Here is a 17,759-nt window from a genome sequence, read left to right as displayed (position 1 = left end):
ATTTAATACAGAAACCAACTCAACTTCAACCTTACTTTAGTACTTTAGTCTTCCAAGATTAATCAGATTTGTTGCAGAAAGGCCCCACGTAAAACAGGTACAGCCTTACTAAATATCCAGCAATACCCTGAACTGGATTGCCAAGCCGGCAAAGTGAGCAACTTCTGCTCTGTTGCTCCTGATCATTATGGGGCTCCAGGTATTTGATTATTTGATTAATTATGATTTGTTTATTAAAATGATATGGACCGCTCCATTTAGGAACCTTAAGTTAAGATGTAGTTTTGGGGGGCTTTATCATTTCTGTTTATCTTCTGCTTGCACGGTGTAGGCCCATATACAAATAAATGCACACAGTGCTCAGAGAATGAATGGCCCACCACTCATTAATGTCCCAAGAAGGTGAACACAGCCCTCATAAAAACGTACATTTTAAAAGCGCACGTGAGACCATTTTCTTTCCATCTTTTGTTGTTGTTGTTGTTGTTGTTGTTGAACAACAACTTTTATTTACAGTCCGCCTCAGATATGGCAGAAATGTATAGGACAGCTTCTTCTTTTTCTTTTTTAAAGTATTTCCCGGATGTAGTATATCTAACTTTCTGTACCTTGACTCAGCTGATCTTGGAGCTCGTGCAGTTCTGGGGCGGAGCGTGCGCGGTCGGTAACGGAGCGATAACGCCGAGGCAACAGTCAAGGACGGACCGGACGTCCTCGCTCGCTTTTACTTCGTGTCCAGCGGCTTTTCCCAAATGGCAACGGCAGCAGAGGACCGGCGGGAACCGGCGGACGTCGCTGCGCTGTCGACGCACCACGGATGCCACCATCACAACAGCAACAGCAACAACAACAACAACAATAACAACAAAGACAGCGAGGCGGGAGAGACCGCGACCTCCGCCACCGCCAGCGCGACCGAATCCGGCGGCACGGCGCCGCAGAGCATCGGCAACGGCTCGGTCATCAACCCCAACGGGGGGAACAACGGGAAGTGGGTCCGGCTGAACGTTGGCGGGACCGTGTTCCTCACGACGCGGCAGACCCTCCTCAAGGAGCAAACTTCGTTCCTGTACCGGCTGTGCCAGCAGCAGGACCTGCACTCAGACACGGTGAGCCCGCTCGGGGCGCTTTAATCCCGGCGGTCGTTTACTTAACTGGCGGGAAATAACCGTTACTTTGTTTTTAACGGGAGGTCAGCACGCGCCTGCGGCACGTGGTTTATTAACGAGCTGAAACGGACCTGAAGGCATGTCGAGTTTGATCACATTGTTGGTTACCACCGTGGAAATGAGGGTTTTAGATAAAAACTACAACAACACTTTACAACAGAGACTCTTAGTTTCTTATTATTAGTATTACTAATAGTAATGACTAATTAGTAATACTAATAGTAAACTATGAGTGAGTTTATGTTAATATTCACAACCACACTGGTGTCATTTCCATCCCTTCTTTACATTGTTATTACCTGGCAGGGAGCTCGAGTTTGTTTTGATATAGATTTATAGTACATTATATAGTGTGTGTGTTTGGAGGCCAGGTATTTGACTGAAATATGTGTTTTCACATCAAATTGGACTATCAACGTTGATTTAAAAATGCTCTATCTGCCATCATGCACTGGTAAAAACAAAGCTTATAAACTGTTGCTGTGAAAAAAGTTCTGTCTGATCTGTTTGATGTGTTGTAACAGGCACTGCTGTGGTATGAAAGGCGTGTTAAATGTCCAACCTGACAAAAGGGGATTGGCTAAAAAAAAAAAAAAATTAAAAAAATTGGCTCGGCAGAATATTATTCTATATTTTATCTCCTCAGGTCTGACAGTAGCCATAAAAGGAACTCTTTAGTACCACAGTGATAGATTTAGAGAGTTGATATTTGTGCTGCATAAAGCTGTCTCGCTCTCTCCTTTTCCTCTGTGTGTGTCTATGCATCATTTTGTGGTGAACGTAGCCTGGGTCAGATGGAAGAACACGTGCCTCCTCTTCTGCAGCGAGCCCACAGTCGGTAGCTGTACAGCTGGTATCTTATAGAGAGAGAGAGAGACGGGGCTGTATTATGCATCTACCCAGTCACATGTAGAGCGACCGCACTGTGAGGGCTGGAAGGACTAATAAATGATGCAGATTTTCTATTATCCCACCGCCTTTGATATGCATGTGTGTGACAGAGGGAGACAGGAGAGGGGGATGGGGTGGAGGGGGGAGGGAGGTCTTCCTCAGCCTGTAGCCTACAGGAAGTTGGCATTTTGTTGCTGTCAGGTAATAAAATAAAAATAATAATAATCTCCTTCAGCAACTGTAGGAATAATTAGTTGTCAGAGGGGATGATGTGGATAAAATGCCAGACGGTGGAGGTCATTTTATACCACTATCAATATATATGAAGTATTTTGGCCATCTTGCAGTATCAGTAACATAGAGTGTCTTTGTTTGGTAGCACACAGGAAATAGGGTGTGTGTGTGTGTGTGTGTGTGTGTGTGTGTGTGTGTGTGTGTGTGTGTGTGTGTGTGTGTGTGTGTGTGTATTTAATAGAGGCCTTTGACCAAATGCTAACCACTGACGATACAGTTACATGGTGAACGTCCAAAGCCCAGCAGCACACCGGAGAGATATTGATAATTAGCTTTTTAAATGTGGAGCTGCAGCTATTGTTCACATCATGAAATGACAGAAAGTGTTGACGTGAATGATTTGAATATATATTCTTTGGTGCAAGAGAGTGTTATGTTGTAAACATCGTGCACAAGTTGCCCGTCAGCAGCCCATAAAACGATCTGGAGCAGCCGTGCTCGGTGGGTAACGTGAGGCTACTTACATGTTTCAGATCATGTTCGACGTCACCCTTTACCCGCCTCTTAACGATCACACTCGTTGCATGATTTCGCCCGACTAAGTCTCATAACTTCGCTGACATCGTCTATGGGTCATTTCACTGAGCTGGTTGAATCAGGTGGCAACAGAAAATGAATCTTTTTCTTTCACCGCCCGTCTTGGGATGACGCAAATACGCATCCTAAACGGATATAATAGCGAGTAAGTGTTGTAGATATCGTCTCCTCGTCCACCAGCACCTCCACCGGCTGTGGTGGTCGTAGACTCAACACACAACGAGAGGTTTATGTCTTTCTTTTGACGAACAGGCTAATGGAAACTTCTTGCTGGTATTTTATGTACCAAATTATTATTTAGAAATTTATATGTAGTTTGATTGATTTGGAAAATGATTGTTAGTTGCAATTTTAAAAAAAATATTGTGAAAGATCATTTTGTGGTTATGGCTTAAAATCAAATACCAGACAAATGACACGACTTTGTCACGTTTCACAATAGAAACTCATCAATGCTGAGTCCTGCTCAGTGGTTTCCCACATTGCCTTATACCACCACCAACTGAATACCTGATACCTGCATTTATATCATCTCTCAGTAAACAGCGTCATATTCCCAAACCCGAATCGGCTTTGTGTTCATTTCACCGCTGTGTGCTGTAGAAGTTATCCAGCAGAGGGTTTCAGACAGAGTCACATGCTTGTGGCTTGCAGAAGAATTTCCGCTGGATCAGAGGAACAGGTAGTCCTTCAGCCAGAGGCAGTAAAACCAGAAACAACCAGCAGGATTGGAGATAGGAGGTTGTTGTTGTTTTTTTTGCTGCACAGCAATGATGACTGTTCCCCTGCTGCACCGCGGGAAAAAAAAAATTCCTGTGTGACCTTCAGCCGTGACCTGATAGGAGCTCCCTCTGCACTGCCTGAAGACACACACCGGTCCTCGCTGTGCCTCACACACACATACAAAACACACGCCTACACCTTCCTCCGTCCTCTGTCCTGTCCTGTCCTGTCCTGTCCTGTCCTGTCCTGTCCTGTCCTGTCCCCTCCTCATCCTCGCTCCCTGCAGCTCACTCACTCTGGTGAGTCGGTTAAATAATGTTTAACTGTTAATTACATGAAAAATTACAAGGAGCTCTGAAACCTTACAGGACATATTAACCTTTGAATCAGTAACACACTCATCTTAACAGCTGAGAGCAAACAAACAGGACAGATACAACAGATTGGGCGCAAAGGAGGTCAGAAACAAAAAAGTCTGATTCGTGAATCTACCATTTTCTAAAAAGTCGACATATGTGGAACTTCCTGTGTCTTCTTCAAGTGCTGTTTATTCCTCCAGATGATTAAAACTTGTGTTGACATGTGAAAGTTAATATTAGCGACCAACCAATATTTGGCTCATATTGTTGCATCAGCTGACTGCAAACATCACAGCCTGGTGTAGCTGTTGGATCCTGCTGGGCGTAGACCTCGGGTTAATCTTGAAACCATTGAGGCAGTAGCTACATCTAGAAAAAAAAAAAACACTCGACTTTGCACTGAACCACTGACGATGCTCACTGATTGGTCGCCCCCTCACAGTGGCTGAGAAAACATGAGTGTGAACAGAGCTCCTCAGCTACGATCACAGTGAAGAAAACTGGAGCTGTGAGTAACAGTCTGGCAGAGGCCGACTACAAACAACACACCTGTACAGGTAATAGCTACGCAGGGTCCCCCTCAGTGGTGCGCCTCTTCACCTGAATTCAGAGCCAACTCCAGCAAAAATCATAGGTTGAATTAAATGAATGCACTTTTATGTAAGGAAACATAAATCTTCAGGGTAATAGAGGTTTTATAATGGCTGCTGGAGCAGTAACTACATGGATCACCAGACCAGATGTGTCAGGATCTCTGATAAACTCTCCCGAGTGAAACCCTACCTTTGCAATGTTCCCTTTGTAGAAAGGAAATTCGGGAAACAATTAATTAAAGACACTGAAATTGCTGTCCAATAATTAGACGAGGAAACGTATGAAGCGAACAGGGAGGTGTCTTTGAAGGGGCCCATTGTGCCAGCGTACTGTGTTGCCCGGCAGACACCCAGCTGACACCAGCCTCTGCTGGGGTTGTTTAGTACACAGCAGTCTGAGGCTGAATCTCACAGTTCACTGTGGTCCAACCTGTGTTTCCTTCCTTCACTCAGGAGAGAGGCTGATTTCATCTGTGCCGGAGTCGCCCTCTAACTCGCTGGTGTTAGCGTGTCTCTGCTCAGGGGTCCTCCGCAGACACGGACAGTGTGTCTGCATGTCACTATTTTAATGAGATTACGTTGCCCTCAGCGGCCCTGCCCCCCCCTCAAAGACTCAAACCTAGGGATCTCTTCCTTTAATGCAACCTAATCTGACCTCTAGCCGTCTAGAGCCAATTACATTATGTAGCTAAAGATTTAGCTTTGATACCGAGATGATGTTATCTGATGCAACCACATGATTCTATTAGTGATGATCAGTGGTTTGATTTATGTTAAATGCCATGAGGGGTCCTGCCTGTATTAATTGTCTTTCCTACATGCCTGGACTCGCATTATCACTTTATCTGTGCTGCGAGATGTCTTATATGAGACGCTGGCTTGGGACGAGTAACCTTTAGAACAATGCTGGAGACAAGATTTTTATTTAAGAGTTGTGTAAACTTGTTATTTTGTCAGCATCAGGATACATAAGTTAGTTTGGGGGCACAGTGTAAGCTTGCTCGGTGAAATGTTGCGACAGTTCCTATTTCCTTAAACGCCTTGTTGTTTACTTAGAGAATTAAATCAATACAGATTGTAGAGCTAAAACAGGTTGGGACTCGGGAGAAAAATCCACTTTATAATCCACAAAGCTGTTTAGTTCCCCCAGCAAGGAGCGGAGGCCCACGAAACTGGATGTTTTTCTCAGCGTGGAGCCGCTTTGATGCCTCCTACATCAAAAATGTCACCAGTGCTGACGAATCAGTGGTTCAGCCAGACCATCTGCGATCGGATGCTAAATTAGGCTGATCCCTAATTTGAAATCGCACTTACATCGAGCGTTTTCTCACAACTCCTGCCCCCCTCCGCTAGATCAGTTACAAGACTGAGCAGTATATAAATATGTGCATCACAACGTATGCGTATGTCATCATCACGCTGTAACAGACCAACAGTCTAGTCTCTCTGAATATTGCATGAATTACCACCGATTTAACATCCCTCTCTGTTGGATTTGACTTTTGGTTTTAGAAAACATTCGTACGGAAAATAATTTAACAGGCTTTAGTGTAACTTCAGGTTTTCCAAACATTTGTCTTGATCCTCAACAAAAGGCAGAAAATGCCAGCGTGGTTGTCGTGCCACAACTTTACAAGCGTACGTCAAGCCTGGATCGACCGAGTATTGATTTATTGAGTTTGAAGGGTCGATGTCACAGTGACTCGAACAGAAAATTGAACATCCGCCCTGGTTTCTCTGAAATCCGCCTCTTGTCCGGTAAATATTTACAGCACTCGCAGGATTTGAGCGCAACGACTGGTAAAATTAAATGCCAAAAAAAAACGTAACATCTTGCAGTTTTACATTTTTCCAGTATCAGTCGGTGGCTGTTAACAGATGCTCGAACAGGCAGCAGATTTCATGTGTGTGTATCTTGTGTGTGGGTTTTGTTAACAAGGCTTTGGTTTGGCTCTTGGTTGTTGCTGACGTGATGTTGTGAAGTCACATCTTATTTCCCTGAACAAATGTTCTGTAAACCATTAACTCACCAGCTAGTGTCCCTGTCCTTTCAGCAGTTGACAGTATTGTGCTGTGAACACACTTTAGTTACAAACTGAATGTGGAAACGGCCAAAGAACTATAAATACATGGGGACATCTTTACCGGCTCAATAGTGATTGGTGTCGTAATCCTACAGCATGACTGTTAACATGTTGTAAACTGTTGCAACAAGCAGATGTAGAATATGTGCATGATGCCATCGTACTTGTATGAGATGCATTATACATTAGTCAATGTAAAAAAGGGGAATTTAAGGGATCTGTCCAGAGATGAAGAGATTCCCTGATGCATCAGAAAGCTTCCCAAACAAGTTGCCCGTGTACTCCAGAGTTCTTTTCGCACATTGGATATTAGTATGTTGCATTATTGTGCGATCTGTGGTGCAGAGACGACGAGAGAAGGAGAAGAGGGCGACGAGGAGAGGCTTGGAGGGTGCATTCAACACCGTATGTTGCAGATACATAATTGGTGATCATATTTTTCAAGAGTAAATGTAGTGCGGCTGCAAATGCGTCTGTCAGAATTAATAACTACAGAGTGTGTGTGTGTGTCTGTGTGTGTGTGTGTGTGTGTGTGTGTGTGTGTGTGTGTGTGTGTGTGTGTGTGTGTGTGTGTGTGTGTGTGTGTGTGTGTGTGTGTGTGTGTGTGTGTGTGTGTGTGAGAGAGAGAGAGAGAGAGAGAGAGAAACTGTGGCTCTGACACATTCAGAAAGCTTCTCCCCACCGTTGTCATGCCCACACTGTCAAGTCAAGTCACGTTGATGAGGCGTCGGTCTGTCCTCCACTGCAGCTCTGCTCGTTTAGGATGGTGTGTGTGTGTGTGTGTGTGTGTGTGTGTGTGTGTGTGTGTGTGTGTGTGTGTGTGTGTGTGTGTGTGTGTGTGTGTGTGTGTGTGTGTGTGTGTGTGTGTGTGTGTGCCTCTGTCTATGCTCTGCTGCAGTCTCAGCCCTTCCACGCTCTAATCACTGTGATTTTTCAGTGCAGACACACACACTGTGTTTACAGGAATCCTCTTGGTCGTCACATCCCTCCATTCTGTCTCTATCTCCCTCTTTGTCTCTCAGTCACACACAGACATAAAAAACACACATGTCCTCATCCTCCGTGTCTTGACAGTGTCCCTCTGTTTTCCCTGTTGCTTATTTGGTCTCTAACTGTGTCTCCCCTTCATTTGTAATAGGAAGTTATTTGTTCTGCTGTTTCTCCGACCATTTTCGTCTTCTGTCCCCTGTTGATTTTAATGTCTCTCCCAGGATTCCTCCCGCCTTGCCCGTTTCTCTTTTCCCTCTCCGATCCATCCTTCACCGAGCTACATCGCCATCCCGCAGGCTGCTGTACAGTCTGAATCCATCTCGGTGTGTTTGTCGCTGTCCCAGTTCATTGAATTTATTTCGTGTCTCACTGTGGGAACGGCTCATCGGACGATTGTTTGGATTTGAAGAGATGAGTGTGAGTGACAAAGTCATTTACTGCATGAAGATTGGGCAGACAGGAGCGCACCATCTATCACACTGAAATACAATAAGCCTCCTTGTCCCCATCACCGGGTCACAGTGAGATTTGAAAAACTCGAAGAATAGACATTTTTAACATCCACATAATCAGAATCGTCTTTTAGAGAGAAAATAATATCCTTATAATAACAAGTCGGTGTCACTGATGTTATTCAACCAGTTCAAAAAAATGCTCCACAAATTAGATGCAACAGAAATGAAGCACAACAATGCTACATTAGTTTTAGTCATAGTAATACTAAGCTGTGAAAAGGCAGTTTTAGTAACAGACATTTAAAAAAAAAAAATCTGTTTACATCATCATGTTCTCTTCGTATTTCAACTGAAGTAGTTTGTGCGGTGCAGCCTGGTAAAATTTAGTGCTCTCCCTTTAGTTAAGATTTGAGTTATAACTCAGAAAGAGCTCGTGCTACATCCTCCAGCTCCTTGAGATAGAAAGACCGAGGTGGGTGGTGCTGCAGGAGTGTTCAGAGGGAGAACCACCGGTAACAAGTCACCATTGAGGAGGAGACATCAGTGCAATCAACCCCCAATCTGCCTGATTTTACAACCAGTCAAAGCACAAAAGGCCTTTTCCTTTAGGCCTCTCCTAGCAAACACATTATCGGTGGGTGTGTGTGTGTGTGTGTGTGTGTGTGTATGTATGTGTGTGTGTGTGAGGGGGGGGGGTTAAGAAGCCACTTCCACAAGCCAGGCCTAACAGTAATCTAATAGCCTCTCCATGTGCAGGAAGTGAGGACGAACGAGACAGACAACCCGAGCTGGAAACAGGCTGTAAGAAATATTGTTTGCTTATTGTCCAGTTGCACGATTGTACAGTAATCATGTTACTTTTTACTCGTGCGTCAGCTCATTCAGTTTGAAAATATGGATACTACAATAAAGTTTCAGCTTTGATTTGACCAGGTTCACATCAGTAGAGAAAGAAGTGTGTGGGCGAAAAAGCCCTTTTTACAAAAGCACACCAACCGGAGCAGGAATATCAGATACATGGGTGTTTTTCTGTGAACAATGTAGGCAGGCCTTTGTGTGGATTCAATATTTGAGATCAGGTAATAATCAAATAATAGAAGGTCATAAATAGTCCAGTTATGGCGAGCTGTATTTTGCTTGTGCAGCAGCTACTCATAAAAGATATAATGCTGCATCTGCACAAGATGCTGCCAAAAGGCCAAAGTTGTATTTTACCGCTTCAGTAAGCAGTCGAAGAATCAGTCACGTGAAGCAGGTTCTCTTCATCATGGTGAACAACTTCTTGTTTAAATCTGGGTATTATCTGTCTTTTCCGATCCATATATGGATGCCAAAATATTGATGTATATGCCATCAGTTACATGCTGGTGTTTAGTTAAAGCTACATAAGGCCACGCTCTGTTCCCCGATGTCTCAATACGAGATCCCAGTTTGAAGTACGAGGGCTTCATCGCTCAGATCGTGTTATGTTTTTGCAGATTACTTTTTCACCTTTCATTATTCAGTATCTTCAGGCATGTTCTTGTTTTGACATGTCGTTGACAGGAAGCAGCGAGCGTACCCTGTGAGTCAGAGAGCCGGTTTTCAAACTCATAATCAAAATAGATGTAAATTTGTCTTCATATAATGTAACGCACGTCTATCTGTCTGCCTGATCTCCCTGTACGGAGGAAACCCACTGAAACATTTGTTAATGACACACAATCAGCCAATGACAACGATGTTCTTTAACTTCCCTTTTCCTACAGTTCCCAAAAGCTCATCCTCTTCTTCCCCCCGCCGTATCCTTCTCCTCGAATCTCCTTCAGGCACCCGTGTTTTTGTGCGAGTTTCTCGAGCGGTGTCTCTTTTGCAAATTCAGCTCTAAAAGGGAGGGCGGCGCTCCGAGCAGTCATCACGAGGAAGAGCAGAGGAGGGGGTGAGGATGTGTGTATATGTTGGAGGGGCAGCAGTCATGACATAACAGGCAGGCTTGGCAGAAGTAGCCCGGAGGTGGGAGAGAAGCAGGCTGTCGACACACGTGTGAGCACAACAGTCGCCGTCGTCTCCTCAGAGCGTTTCTGCAAGAGGCCGTTGTTACAGGAAGCTCTGAAAGGAACGGCAAACAGCGGGCTGAACTTTTCATGGTCAGCGTTGTGAAAGGTTTCTTTTCTGTTGGACTTCTGGTAGCCCTGTTATCTTTGTACACACACATTGCAGAGTGGGCAGGTTTTTCTCCAGCTATTGAGCTTTTGTGCCCAAAAATACACCAGACTGTGTATTAAATAAGTCCTTTTCTTAAGGAAGACAAATAAAGCAACCAAATTCGTATGCGAGAAATAACTGTTACACACGTGAAAAAGTTGTGCATTAAGTCACACGTGACCACAAAAAGTTGTCTTGAGTTTCCGCAACAGGTTACTTTTCATAATAAAACAGCATTGCAGAGAATACCGCCCTAATACAGGTCAATACATGTTCTATAGTCCAAAGTTTAAACACGTCGAGGCCTACTGTGGTCCTGACGATACACGGTGTTCATGTGATAACCGTATAACGGACTGTGTTCTTTCTGTCTGTGGTTCGTCCTCTGTAACAGGATGAGACAGGAGCCTACGTGATTGACAGAGACCCCACCTACTTCGGCCCCATCCTCAACTACCTGCGGCACGGCAAACTGGTCTACAACAAGGAGCTCGCTGAAGAAGGTCTCGCACGCTTTGACTCTAAACTCTACTGAGTTTGTCCTGTTTGTTGGGCTGGTAGAAATAAGGACATCTGAGAGGATTCTCTGGACTGTTTCACGTGATGTCATTTCTCTTCTTACATTGCTTTGCTACTGTATATGTACATATATACCTAAAAAGTGTTTTTCATTGGGCACAGAGAAACATTTTGCACATTCAACAGAAACTCAAACATTCAACTTAAGGAACAAGAAGATAAAACATTTCTGAGCGGAGGGCGACTTTGAAACAGCAAACAGGCGGTTGAAATGAAAACATCCACCATAACTCTGTAAACTTTTACAGCACATCATGATATCATATCCATTTGACATGAACTCGGGGTCGACTGCAGCAGCTGAGTTGTGTGTTTGTTTTGTTCCAAGGTGTCCTGGAAGAGGCTGAGTTTTACAACATCACCCCACTGATCAAACTGATCAAGGAGAGGATCGTGGAGAGGGACTCCAAAGCCACGCAGGTAAACACACAACCTGGCAACGTGTTTTTGTTTGGTGCTACTCTGAGCTCTATAAAAAGTCTCCTCTGTTACTTCATTTTGAAAGAAAACTCCCAAATACAAACAAATATCATTGTTTCTATCACAGTGTAACTACTGATATTGTGACACCATATTACATCCACCAGCTCTGTGTAGCCAGCACTGTACTAGATATTACAATACGGTCTGACTCCCAGTTCATTTCCTTTGAGTTCAGTGCTTCTCTAAAGAACCCTCTGCTGTATGTCAGCCTTCTCGTTCCTCTTTTCTCCTCTCGGGATGGTTGCACTCACGCTTACATAATCCCTCTGCGCTCTCCAACATACTCCCACTCTCCCGGCGTTCTACTGTACTTCACTGGACTCTCTGCTTGTGTTTGCCTCGGGTTAAATATGCTGCAAAAATATGAAAATACAAAATGGCCTGTGTTGCTATCTCTTTTCTTGCTGCCCGCCACATCAGCGCTGTAAGGGTTCACTGGCCAAACAGGGTCCGGTCTGTGAGAGACCGGGGTGTTGTTTTTAGGGCTTTTTATCCTCCACACACTCACAGTTACAGTATATAGCACGAGTGCAACATATTAGCGTTTCTTTTTGTTTTTGTAAGTTGAACAGTTCACATTATAGTTGAGTTTTCTTTGTTTTATTCAATCTAGCAAAGTTTTGACTGTCTTTGTCTCTTCCTGTGTCCTCAACCCCACCCCCACCCCCATCTCTCTATCTCCCCAGCAGGTGCCCCCCAAGCACGTCTACCGGGTGTTGCAGTGTCAGGAGGAGGAGCTAACCCAGATGGTCTCCACCATGTCGGACGGCTGGAAGTTTGAGCAGGTCAGCGTGCGCGCCTGCAGAAAGCCCCGCACCGGACTGCTCTGGACTGTGGGTTGGACTCACGCTGCTGCTGACCCTTCAATCTTGACCCCCCTCCCTCTTTGGCCCTGACCTGAGCCCTGCTGTCCGCAACCCCAAACATAACAACTTTATATCAGAAAATAGGTTATCCCCATAGACAAATCTCGATTCATTGACCTTAAGAGTTTTAATCTCAGGTAGTCCCAGTAAGTCTAACCTTAAATTTCTGTTCTTCTGAATACATAAAGAGGTCGGGCTGCTGCAGACCACTGAATCCATAACTTGCAATTGTACAGCACAAAAAGGAAGCACAATAGTCGGGTTTGTTTTGGGTTACAGCCCTGAGTAATCACTTAATTGTTCTGCCTTTTGTTCTGGGTCTAAATCACTACATTAAAGAACCACTAAATCCATTAAATGTTCCTTTTGGATCTGCTACAACAAGATAAAAAATTTAAAAAAAAAAAATACCAACACAAAGGGTGTGTTCACAATGAGAGCAACATGATCAATAGGTCACCAGCTGATTACTCCGTTTCAGAAGCAGAGAGCTCGCAACTACTAAGCATCAAGATCAGATATTGATTATATTGATCCTAATGTCAGTAATGAGACAAAGTCTTTCGCTGTTGCCATTATCTTTTAAGAAGAAGGCCAGAGTGCCTTTCTGTGATCGATTTAACGCTCTCTCCCAAAGTGACACTCCAACTAAGAGCCTCATGGAGTTAAATTGATCAGCTTGTCCACTCTGTAGCCTAAAAGAAAAATCACAATAAGGCCCCGCCCCCTCTCCCACACCTCTGCTTCGGCACCCCACTCCACTGCATGCTGCACACATTTTCAGGCAGAAGCTGACCCACAGTTATTTTTTTGCTGTTCCCACGAGTACTCGTTGAGTCCACTGCTGTTTAATAGAAAGCTGTCCTTTCCCAGATGCATGAGCCTGATGTTCTTCCCTTTGCTGTAGTTTGGGGTCACTTTCTGTCTGCTGCCACGTCTCTGCTCCCGACGCTCACTCTGCCTCTTTGTCTCCCCTGTACATCTCTCCGCGTCTGTGTCTCGCTCCTGGTTTTTCTAGATGGTGAACATCGGCTCGTCGTACAGCTACGGAACAGAAGACCAGGCCGAGTTTCTGTGCGTCGTCTCCAAGGAGCTCCACACACCTGGATCCGGGCTGGCTACAAAGCAGAGCCACAAAACCAAGGTGAATCTCTGCTTTTTTCACACACACACACACACACACACACACACACACACACACACACACACACACACACACACACACACACACACACACACACACACACACACACACACACACACACACGATGAATGTTCAAAGACTCTGCAGGATTGTGCTGTGTGTTGGTGCGTGGTCCTTTCCTCGTCATGTATGTGCGTATTTCTGTCGTGTCGCAGCATGTGTGAGAGGAGCGAGGTATCGCCTCTCGTTTGAAGTGGATGGGAGCGTGCTTTGATCCGGCGATCTCCACTGAAAGCTCCAAATGTCACTCGCCTCGAAATGTCATTCACAAACACATTCACTCCATCATTCACACAGCTCTGCCTCTCTTTCCCTGCTGTGATCGAGCGTCTCTCTGTCTCACTCTGTTTCCTTCCTCTCTCATATGGATATATTGAAATATATCTGTCTCTGTATTTACCTCTCAACTTCTCACTGTCCACTCACTGACACTCATCATTGTGTTCATTTTTGTCGTTTTCTGTCTCGTTTGTTTTTCTTTTTTTTTCTTTTGTGTTTTCCCCCTCCTTCCTTCATGCTGAATGAAGCCGGCAGAGATGCAAGCGGAGGAAGCAGCGAAGGAGGAGGAGGAGGAGGAGGAGGGAGGGAGAGATACCACACCAAATGAGTGGCTTAGAGAATGAGGGAGTCATGTTTCTTTGTTCCAAAGAGAGGCTGGAATGGGTGAGGACAAAAAAAAACAACAACAACAAAAAGATGTGCTAGTGGGTAGATCTGGTAGATTTTAGTGTGTGTGTGTGTAAGTGTGTGATGTCTACAGAAATGCAGGGTGTGTCATGGCACAGCATTGAGTATGACCTCTAAGCTGCCCTTCTGTTTCATTTGAACATGCTGATAAAGACTGTCACCGCTTGACAAACCTCTTTTACGAAGGTTTTAAATCTGGTGTCTGGTGAGACATTCCCACACTGCCAAGTTAGCTGATTTCTGGTTTAGCTCTATGCTAATAAAATAAATCAATCGTGTTGCTCTTTTAGACTTTTCAAATGTTATCGAATAGTAAAACAAGACATTTCGCAGGGTATCAATTTGTTTAATTTCATTTATCCATCATTTTACAGACGCAACAGTGAGAGGATTACTCTGACTGGCAAAAAGGGGAAACAAAAGTTCTGTTCTCCGTTTAATGAAAGCTAATTCAGAAAAGAAATTCTCAGGCAACAGATTATTTTTTATGAACAGCTATATGGTGGTAAAGATGTTTGTGTCTTTACTCGGGCCAATCACACAGGACTCTGGCAGCTACCTAGAATTTTGTTATCATCACCCTTTAATGAGGAATATAAGAAATATAATCCGAAGTATGTGAATTGGGTTGTTGAATTATCACTCAGCCCTGAAGATGACAGTATTTGCTGGAAAATTCTCATCATTATTTAATTAAAAAATCTCCAGTCCTGATGCTGTCTGCTGAAAATCTCTGCAAATAAACCACACTACGCTCCAACCGCCACCATCTTCCCCTCCGTCGTCCTGTTTTACAGCAGGCGTCAGAAGAAGATGGCCAGCATCTGTTAGAAGAAGCTGCTGGGATGTAACCTACTTTCTTTACTAGAAGTAGAACATGTTTGGATGCAAAGTCAGTAAATATAGTTGTAAAAAAAACAAAGTCTCATCCCACTGCTGAAAATGTTTCCTCTGTTTCCTCAGACAGAAATATATAAAACCAAAAGCACTGCTTGTCCTAATGTCCTCCACCGCCCGGTGTGTGTGTGTGTGTGTGTGTGTGTGTGTGTGTGTGTGTGTGTGTGTGTGTGTGTGTGTGTGTGTGTGTGTGTGTGTGTGTGTGTGTGTGCGTGCGTGCGTGCTCAGTGTGGCCCGACAGCGACCCGACAAAACCTTCCAGCTATTGATCAGGCGCTGCATCTCTACGGGCTCTCATTACCAATGCTGTGACATGGAATATCCCTGACCTTTCAGTGCAGCAGTAGCGATAGATGTCCTTCTCAGTCTGTGTGCATACGTGCGGTGTCGATGTAAAAATCACACACAGTATTACCCACCACGTGATACGACATTTACACACATAAAATGAAGTAAATGTCACAGGGGCACACACACTCACACACACACTTCAAGATCAGTGCTCAAGATATCTGTGTATGGTTTGTTGGTGTCCACAGTCATTATGCTTGTCAGTTAAGTCATTTACAGTCATTCTCTCGCCATATTCATCATCATCATCATCATCATCATCACCACCATTACAGAGCTTAGATTGTATGAAATCATTCCAGATTAGATGGAATCCCTGACATCTGTTATTGTTTATCTTTTCACAGCTTTTCCAGATCCATGGTTCCCGGATGTAGAAACGGCAAGACTTTATTTTCTCTAGGCTTATGACAGTCTGTGCGCGGTGCAACTGCGTGTCGCGTCAATGGACCGCCATCCAAACCTTTGTAGCATCATGACCAGTTCTTTGACACCATGCCAGTTAGCGAACGACCAAAAGGCACCTAGATATCACAGTGAGTCGCAGCAATATCATCCAAAACTATTCAGTCCAACTCAGTTCTTAGAAATGATCACGTGTCCGTGTGCGTTGTGTTGCCAAAGGGCAGTAGTGGAGCTTAGTAAACCATAACCAAAGATCCATATTAAAGCTGGCTGAACCAAGGTGCTAAAGCCCCATAACATGGCAGCGAATATGAATCTGCCTGAAGAGCACAGATCTCGTCTTGGTTACCCCGTGAGGAGCTGTTACTGTGTCACTATGATCTGACGGTGTTGGATCATTACATTTCTTAACGAGGCATTGATCAGTTATCTGCCATCGTCCCGGTGATGGACACGTTTCTTCCCCAAACTTTCCCCTGTAGTCTCCCCATTTATTTTGCACTCAAGTATGACATTCATGGAAAAATAAAAAATAAACAGCCACAGTGATCCCACTAACTGTTCACTGTAAAAGATTTCAGCCAGAACTTCACATGGTTGTTAAACTTGTAGTAAATATTAATGGTAGTTTAAACGTGCGTTCGTGGCCTCATCCGCGAGTCAGTCCACCTTCAGCTCTTTCAGCTTCTTTGTTGCTCTGTGTGTTCACGGGTGCATCTGGTTTGATCTCATCATATTATATGTCAGCTTAGCCATTGTTTGGTTTGGTTGACTTTAAATCCCAGACCTGCTGCTTGTTACACGTTTCTGAGTAGCTCACTGAACATTCGAACAATATGTACGGAAATTTGATACCACGGAGTCGCTTGTTAAATGTGTTTAAATTTCTATCCAATGAAATTCACCGACATCTCGCCCCCATCAATTTGTTATTGCTCACATTAAAAGGAGCTTATTCAGCCGGTTCGGTTGGAGCTCAGCTATGTGAATAAATGATACGAGTAGCTCTTGGAAGAAAAAAGGTTGGAGACCTTCGCTTTAAACTGACAGACGCGGTGTCACTTCAACACGTGTTTGCTGGAGCTTACAAAGGTCACCAAAAACTGTCCAACAGAGCTCAAAGTAAGGGCAGCCAGCGTGGACACCACACGGACAGAAACACACACTGCTCCACATGTTGTCCCTGCATCAACACCCTGCTGTGTGCCGAGACACACCTGCATCACCTTGTGGCGGTGCAGCAGCACAGTTGGGAAAAGTTCAAAAAAGAAGAAGGGTAGAGGAAGGAAGGCCGATTTAAATGAGAAGACAGGAGAGTCAGGTTATGTATTCTTTGTTCAAGTAAAGAACAGCTCTGAAACTGTCAACTCACAGTGGGCAGATTTGCTGCGCTGCAGAGGTGTGACTGAAAAAAATAATAATTAAGAAACAGTGACTGACATGGCACATAACTTTTAACAACCTCTATTGTTAAAAATTGCACCACAGGTCAGATTTTAAATCCCCGCGTAAGCATGTGGCACATGAATCGACTTTTGATAATAAAAGACTAAATTTCTTGGATTCATTCAGCAAACAAACCTCTCAAAGGTTTCGACAGCACATTTACTGGATGGGAAAAGTACTCGTTGAACGGTGGACCGTAAAGGGTTACACATCAGTTCAAAACAATAGGGTGTTCAGTTCAGTAATAAAACATGTAAATACACATTTAGAATATGTCTACAGTAGTCCAGCGTCATGTTGTAGCTTAATCGGACAACAGTTAGTCAAATACAACAGAAAATATATAGATGGAAGAGACACTGACTCTCTTTCCAGTCGTTTCATGGAGGTTTAAATAACCACAACAGTAGAGTAAATAGTGGATTCACTGGAGTCTATTTTCAGCTACAGATTAACTGACATTTCATAGAATAGAATAAAATCTTTGCTGGTTTTAGTCTTTTTATGGATTTTGTTGGTTTAAAGATAAAAAAATCTAAAATATCACCAGATCTTTCCAACC

General features: G+C 44.1%; 1 protein-coding gene across 5 annotated transcripts; it reads left to right on the top strand.

Annotated features, from left to right (window-relative positions):
• The first annotated feature begins 648 nt into the window (after positions 1-648).
• Positions 649-16,288, top strand: kctd17 (potassium channel tetramerization domain containing 17). 5 transcript variants are annotated; one of them, XM_069722196.1, is made up of 7 exons: positions 649-1,109; positions 10,674-10,782; positions 11,187-11,278; positions 12,031-12,126; positions 13,226-13,351; positions 13,939-14,074; positions 15,694-16,288. In XM_069722196.1, the coding sequence occupies exons 1-6, from the start codon at positions 753-755 to the stop codon at positions 14,032-14,034; spliced, it is 876 nt and encodes a 291-aa protein (XP_069578297.1). In that variant the 5' UTR covers positions 649-752; the 3' UTR covers positions 14,035-14,074; positions 15,694-16,288. The 5 variants fall into 5 exon arrangements, with proteins under 5 accessions (XP_069578297.1, XP_069578294.1, XP_069578296.1 ...); XM_069722193.1 differs by having other exon boundaries at positions 12,031-12,174; XM_069722195.1 differs by having other exon boundaries at positions 12,028-12,126.
• Positions 16,289-17,759: the final 1,471 nt, after the last annotated feature.

Source organism: Brachyistius frenatus, unplaced genomic scaffold (genome assembly GCF_029030835.1).
Source record: "Brachyistius frenatus isolate BFR_SWC_R1_liver_20210118 unplaced genomic scaffold, ASM2903083v1 Contig_283, whole genome shotgun sequence".
NCBI lineage: Eukaryota > Metazoa > Chordata > Actinopteri > Embiotocidae > Brachyistius > Brachyistius frenatus.
Note: the sequence above shows the minus strand (reverse complement) of the source record. Positions and strands in the feature narration are given on the sequence as shown.

Bases quoted from the DNA above. Each gene is read 5' to 3' on its own strand.
- kctd17 (XM_069722192.1), top strand. From the start codon at position 753: ATGGCAACGGCAGCAGAGGACCGGCGGGAACCGGCGGACGTCGCTGCG. The intron at 1,110-10,673 runs GTGAGCCCGCTC...CCTCTGTAACAG, and splicing joins AGGACCTGCACTCAGACACG to GATGAGACAGGAGCCTACGT. The intron at 13,352-13,938 runs GTGAATCTCTGC...TGCTGAATGAAG, and splicing joins AGCAGAGCCACAAAACCAAG to CCGGCAGAGATGCAAGCGGA.